The following is a 6,951-nucleotide window of genomic DNA, read 5'->3' on the forward strand; positions in this document are numbered from 1 at the left end:
ATGAGCGCAGCGTTCCCGCCGTCGCTGATGATGATGCAGCGCCCGCTGGGGAGTAGTACCGCCTTCAGCATAGACTCGCTGATCGGCAGCCCGCCGCAGCCCAGCCCCGGCCATTTCGTCTACACTGGCTACCCTATGTTCATGCCCTACCGGCCGGTGGTGCTGCCGCCGCCGCCGCCGCCGCCGCCCGCGCTGCCCCAGGCCGCGCTGCAACCGGCGCTGCCGCCCGCGCACCCTCACCACCAGATCCCCAGCCTGCCCACCAGCTTCTGCTCCAGCTTGGCGCAGGGCATGGCGCTCACCTCCACGCTCATGGCCACGCTGCCCGGCGGCTTCTCCGCGTCTCCCCAGCACCAGGAGCCGGCGGCTGCCCGGAAGTTCGCGCCGCAGCCGCTGCCTGGCGGTGGCAACTTCGACAAGGCGGAGGCGCTGCAAGCCGACGCGGAGGATGGCAAAGGCTTCTTGGCCAAGGAGGGCTCGCTGCTTGCCTTCTCCGCGGCCGAGGCTGTGCAGGCGTCGCTCGGTGAGTCGGCGGCGCGCGCGACCCGGGCGGGAGGGCGCGGGGGCGCGCCAGCTCCGTGTTCCCGCGGGGACCGAGGGGATGAGGCCGAGCCCCCGCCCGCCCCTCGCCCCGGATCCACCGGCCCGAGGAGCCGGAGGATGCAGCGGAGCTGCGCGGCGGGGCCTCCGGAGGGCATTTAGAGCCATGCAACAAGCGCGGGGGCGGGGGGGCGGAGTGCGCATTCAGAGCCCCAGGCCAGCTGCTGCTCTGAGCGGCGAATTTATCTGCCGGCCAGTTTGGCCGAGTCTTGCATTCCCCCATCTCCAGCGCTGTGACCTGGGATCCCGGGTAGGTTTCGGCCTTTGGGGAGGGGGGTTGGGCTGCGCGACTTCGCAGGGAGGGTGCCGAAGGGCGTCCAGACCTATTAAACCCCTTTACCAGGCTTGCTGCTTGCCTGGGAGAATCGGATTCCTAGGAGGCTGTGCGTCCGCATGTGTGTGCTGGGGTGTCCGGTGGGAACTTCTTCTAAGGCTACAAAACTTCCCTTTGACCAACATCATCTGTCTCAAAACCCGACATGGTCTGGGATCTGCACCTCCCTGTGCACTCACGCTGGCTGTGATGAAATTGAAGTTCACAGAATTTTGGCGGCGGCGGCGGCGGGGAGGGAGGTGGGCGGGCAGGATGAATCGTGAACTCCCCCTCAGTCCTCACCCAGCCCCCACCCCGGGGACAAAGAGGACGCTCTCTTGGGCCTCACGCCTCCTGTTACTTCTGCCTTAAGCTGCGGGAGGCTGGGAGGGTGCAGAGGAGGCCTGGTGGCCCCTTGAGTGATGGTTCTGGGCAAAGGGCCGTCGCCTGTACTGTCTCCTCCTCTCCCTTGAGCTTTCTCACGCCCCCCCCCTTCTCTACCCCTCAAAGGCCAGGAAGTCACAATGTGTTAATGTCACAGAAAGACAATCCGCTAAGGGGGGAAAATGCCCGAGGGACGGTGGGAAAGGGAAAGGAAGGCCAGTGTGCGAAATGTAATAAAACGCCGTTTGGTTTTGCTTTCAGTCGGGGCTGTCAGAGGGCAAGGGAAAGACGAGTCAAAGGTGGAAGACGACCCGAAGGGCAAGGAGGAGAGTTTCTCGCTGGAGAGCGATCTGGACTACAGCTCGGATGACAATCTGACTGGCCAGGCGGCTCACAAGGAGGAAGACCCCGGCCACGCGCTGGAGGAGACCCCGCCGAGCGGCGGCGGCGCGGGCAGCACCACGTCCACGGGCAAGAACCGGCGGCGGCGGACTGCCTTCACCAGCGAGCAGCTCCTCGAGCTAGAGAAGGAGTTCCACTGCAAAAAGTACCTCTCGCTGACCGAGCGCTCACAGATCGCTCACGCCCTCAAACTCAGCGAGGTGCAGGTGAAAATCTGGTTCCAGAACCGCCGGGCCAAGTGGAAACGGGTGAAAGCTGGCAATGCCAATTCCAAGACAGGGGAGCCCTCCAGGAACCCCAAGATCGTTGTCCCCATCCCCGTCCACGTCAGCAGGTTCGCCATTAGAAGTCAGCATCAGCAGCTGGAGCAGGCCCGCCCCTGAGGGCCCAGGGAGGGCTAGGGCCTGGACCACCGTGGAGAAGCCACAGTGCCCGAGGGAACCCATGGTGGACTCCACCGTGTCTGAGGCAAAACTCAAAGTCACCCCCCAACTTTGGACATCCCCAGCAAATTGAGAGTATATTCATGAAACAGGCTTGAAAGACTGCTTTTGAAGGGGCCACAGCTACACCTGAAGACACACTAAATATTTATTATACTACCCTACTTTGTACATTAGATGTCTATATAGACTGGATCTCAGCTGCTGTATTTTGAAAGTTATAGGACCCAACTACCCAGTAATGTCCTCCAGCCACATTCCAGAAGAGAACAAAACCTCTGCTGTAACCTGCCACGCACAGCAGCCACTTTTCCATACTTTTCCAAAGGTAAACATCACATGCAGGAACGAACACTGGGGTCTCCATTTCTTTTTGTTTCTATTCTGGCGTTTTTAGTTGACTGAAAAGCAGACGTTTTGGGGCAGCCTGGAAATTCGCTTTGCTTTGGTTTTGCCTGGCTTTCTTTCCTGGGGTTGCATATCCTATGAGCCATGTCTGAAGCACGTCTCCGTTGTGTTTAATTTATTTCAATGTAGCTTATTTTCGTATAAGTTATGACATTAAAACAATCTCAGTCTTGTGAATAATAAAAAGGAGAGAGAGAGGGAAAGACCAATTCTTGGGTCTCATAAGTTTGTCCAGATTTGACTGCTTAGAGGGAACCGCCTGCCGGCGTGTGGCCAGGCAGCTGGTCTGAGACCAGTACTGGATGAATACCCTGTGTGCAGGGCCTCCTCAAGCCGGCCGGACGTGAGCCGCACAGCACCTCACCAGGTTTGAAATAGGCCAGCAAGAGCTCCAACTGGGTTATCAATTTGAGCAAAGCTAATTTTCACCTTAGAAATCTAACATCTTCCCCTCTGCTCAGCCTAACCAGTACCTAGGAGGCTGGCAAACTTTGGCCGGAGGAGGTGGGCGCCGGAGGAGGGAAAGTGAATGCGGGTATGGGTGGCTTTGCACAAACTCCTGATTCTCTAAATCGACGACAGCCGGGGAGGGAATGCGTTTCCTTACAAACATCCCGGACCCGAAAAGAAGCGGTGCTCGCTCGCGGGGCAGGGCCGAGCGCTCATAAATCAGCCTCCGGGCGTGATCTTCCGACGGGAGCAGAAACCCGACTAGCCGAGCTGGGCTTTCCGGCAGTGCTCAGCTCGGAGGCGGAGGCGGGCTGTGAACGCCCGCGGGCCGGGCACCTCCCTCTCCGGGCGGGGTCGGAGCGGGGCGGGACCCGACCACCGCCCCACCCCGAGGAACGCCGGCCAGCTGGGGGGGCAGGTCCGCGGGGCTGGGGGTGGGAGCTGGGCATCTCCTCCTCCTCGGGGTGGGGGGCGCGGCCAGTAGGGCGCGGGAGGGGCGTGTCAGGATTCCCAATCCCGCTCCCCGACCACAGCAGACCGCGCCCCCCGAGCCCCGCCAGTTCCGCGCGCTGCTCCTTTCCCGACCCGAAGCGCCCAGCCGGACGCGAGCGGCCAGGCCTTCCGGAGATTGCCGCGGACAGGCCGCGGGTGACCCAGGGGCGCGGTGCCAGAGCCCTCGCGGCCACCAAACCAGCAGCCCGAAGAGCGAAGAGAAGCCGGCGGCTTCGCCAGCCTCAGCCTTCAGAATGGAGGCCGGGGAACGGACTGCGAAGCAGCCGCGCGCCTCACTCACCGCGGTTCTCGGTACAAGGCGGCGAGATCTGTCGCCGTGGGTCAATACTAATATTGACTTAATTTATACGGCTTACAACCCGTCACCTCTGCGCGGAGGAGGGGCATTGGGGACCGAGGTTTCAGCCCGAACTTCAGGCGCAAAGTGAGGGCCGGGCGCGACCGAGACACCGATTTCCGCCGCGTTCCCAAGATTTCCAGGGACAGGAGATGGCCCGGGCTTGGTTTTTGAGCACAGTGATACCGAGTGGCCGTTCCTCCGAGGGCCTCAGTCCGCTCTGCGGGGAGCGGAGAGCTGGGGAGGCTCCTTGCTGCCCCCCACCCAGCGCCCTGGGGCCTGAGGTGGGAGGTGCGCCCGGGCCGCTCCCTGCCCGGCGCACGGTCCCCAAGGCCCAGCCGCTCCCGCCGATGCCGCCGGTAGCCCGCCAGTGATCGCGCCCGGGTCGCCAGTTGGCGTCATCTGCTCGCGGCAGGTCCGCACTGGCCACTGGCCGCCGCCGCCGCAGCAGCAGCAATGGAGGCCCGTGGAGCCGCCGTCCCCGCCCCCCATACCCGGGCCTCTCCATCCCCAGGCCGGATATGTGCCCCTGGCAGAACCGCGGCCGGTGGCGCAGAGTCCGGGCCTGAGGATCTGGGGGGGCTGCGGCCTCCGCTGCGGGGACGCCCCCACCTGGCGCTCCGGGTCTGGGGAAGGAACCCCGGGTGTTGAGAGCAGGGCACTCCCCGCAGATCCTGGCGTGCCCCCCCATCCCATGTACCCTTGCACCATAACAGGTGTAACCCCTAGCCACATTCTCCAAAAGCCCATGGTAGGGATGGAAGGCACAGAGTGGAGGGGCCCAAAGCCTTGGCTTCAGAAACCTTGGGGGGAAAGTGAAGCTCCCTAGCAGGGAGGGGGGTGCCTTCAGGGAACCTCATGGTGGGGCTCGAGCTCCCAGGCCCACACCAGCTGTGCTGGTCCTTGGCCTTTGGAAGCAGGAGGCGTAGAGGGCCTGGGGCTACCCTAGCCTGGTGGACAGCGCGGCACCGGCCACCACTGGGCCCCCCTGCCCTCTCTGGGCTCTGTCTCCCTCCTCCCCAACCTCCGAACACCGGGCGGCCCTGAGAGCCCAGCGCGGAGGCCCAGGCCCGAGAGACAGGCCGAGGGGAGGAAGATAAACAAGCGGCGCTTGATGGCCGCTGTCATCATGGCCGTCATCATGGCTTTCATTTGGCTGCCTAATGAGTCACATCACAGGCAGAGAGAAAAATTGTCAATCGCCCGGGCCCTAATGAATTTTTTTGCAAATTGTAATCAAGCCAGGCCGTCTCAGCTGGCTGATTAATGAGACCCACGAGGCTCGGCCAGCACCTCAGCTTTTTATTCCATCCCGTCCTCTCTGCACTAAATTAACAGCAACTTGTCTGCGCTTCAAATTAACTCCCGATGATTAATTCTGATGGGGGGGCCTGAAGAATAGCTTGTTCTAATAGGCTCTGGCCTGAGATGCTGTTAGAAATTAATACACTTCCCCTTTGGCTGCCGGCTTTAATCCAAGGTTGGGTTTTGACATCACTATATTTGTTGTTACAATAAATCCCACTTACATCTGCAGATCAAATAATTACGCTTGGGAGCGCTGCGGACCTGCACCCACCCCCTCCCTGCGCTAGGGCTCTTGGAGCCCGTCTGCACCCTGCATCCACCAACCAGGGTAGGGATCCTGGGGGCCGGGGGTGGGGGGCGCGGAGGAGTAGTCACCCAGCCCCAGCCCTAGCCCCTAGCCTCGGGGAGCTGGGTGCCCCTGGCCTTTGCAGAACTGAGGGTACTTTGAAAACCTGCAGCCCCGTCTCCACGTTCTGGGGACAGGGCCCTCTTAGATGGGTCTTGGGCCTTAAACAACATCCTGCCCCTGCTCCCCGCTGGGGCTGGGAGAACCCCTCGGAGCACCAGGGCTTGGACTTTCCCCTCCCAGCCCTGTGCTGGGATTGTGGAGACTTCAGCACATGCTTCTGAGCCAGTTTTTGCCACCCAGTCCTCAGCCCCAGGGTGGTATTTCGCAGGGACTGTCCAGCTAAAGGGGGTGGCCTGAGGGGGAGGGGGGAGGGGGGGTGGCCTTCTAGGCCTCTCAAGACCAGGTTTGCCTGGCGGAACCATCCCGATTCTACGGCTGTCTGCGCGCCGGCCAGTCCGCACGAGGCGTGTAGCTGGCCGGAGCACCTGCATTCCACCCTTTCTCTCAGGGTCAGTGCCCGCTCGGTCTCGCGTCTGTTTGTTCGAGCTTAATTGGCTTAATCATTTCAGCTGTGTCTGGCAAGCCTCGAACAGGGCCTCCGGGCCGCTCCCTCCGGCCCCGGGCCTGTCCCAAGCAGCGCGGCGCTCTGTCCTCCCTGGCAGAGGGCTCTGCTGGGTGCTGGAAGCTGGGAGGGACACTCTGGCGGCCTCAGGATCTGACCACCGCCTGATTCTCGCCTCGGGGCCTTCTCAGCTCCCTGTGGCGGTCCCGAGTAGGGGTCTCTCGTGGTTGGAGCGCCGCGCATTCCGCGGCCTTGGCCACAGAGTCGGTTGCCTTCTCTTGTCACCTGCAGGAGGCTTGGGTGACCACACGGCCTAGTGGCGTGTCCGCGCTCAGCCTCCCTGGCGAGGACACTTTTGTGTATGTACCCCTATTTCTGTCCCGGGAGACCCCAGGCCTCTGCCCAGGCATGCACAGCAGGAACAGGTGGTCCGCTTGCACCCTCTGATGTGCCAGGGCTTCCCACACAGCCAGGGCACAGCGGGGCCTCTTTCTGCCAAAGCTGGATGCCGGGCTCTGAGGTCTAGAGGGGAGCCGAGGTCTGGGGTCTGCCGGGAAGAGGTTGCCGGGCAAAGGGAGGTGGCATTAATCTTCATTTCGGCCCCTTATGGTGTAAACAGGAGAAATACGATCTTGGTAACCGAACATGAATGCAAATCACACCGTCAGAGTAATAAAGCACCTGAAACCCCGACACACAAAAGCAACACCATATGTATGAAGACAACCTGCATAAATTATAAATTACATCATAAAAATTGATTGCCGACTTGAACAGTTCAGAAGTGAGGGACCTAAGCTGACGTCCACACTCCCTGGCTTTGGGGAAAGGTCTGGGAGCACATTCCCTTCGAGGGGCATCGGACCAGGGTAACTGGGCCCA

General features: G+C 61.6%; 1 protein-coding gene across 2 annotated transcripts; it reads left to right on the forward strand.

Moving 5' to 3' along the window:
* On the forward strand, positions 1-2,082 carry GBX2 (gastrulation brain homeobox 2). Of its 2 annotated transcripts, XM_060015468.1 has the most exons (3): positions 1-527; positions 830-850; positions 1,559-1,667. In XM_060015468.1, the coding sequence occupies exons 1-3, from the start codon at positions 1-3 to the stop codon at positions 1,665-1,667; spliced, it is 657 nt and encodes a 218-aa protein (XP_059871451.1). The 2 variants fall into 2 exon arrangements, with proteins under 2 accessions (XP_059871451.1, XP_059871450.1); XM_060015467.1 differs by lacking the exon at positions 830-850 and having other exon boundaries at positions 1-523; positions 1,559-2,082.
* The last annotated feature ends 4,869 nt before the right edge of the window (positions 2,083-6,951 follow it).

Source organism: Delphinus delphis, chromosome 7 (genome assembly GCF_949987515.2).
Source record: "Delphinus delphis chromosome 7, mDelDel1.2, whole genome shotgun sequence".
Taxonomy (NCBI): domain Eukaryota; kingdom Metazoa; phylum Chordata; class Mammalia; order Artiodactyla; family Delphinidae; genus Delphinus; species Delphinus delphis.

Coding starts and splice junctions, on each gene's coding strand:
- GBX2 (XM_060015467.1), top strand. CDS start 1: ATGAGCGCAGCGTTCCCGCCGTCGCTGATGATGATGCAGCGCCCGCTG. Junction 524..1,558: donor GGCTGTGCAGGCGTCGCTCG/GTGAGTCGGCGG, acceptor TTTTGCTTTCAG/TCGGGGCTGTCAGAGGGCAA.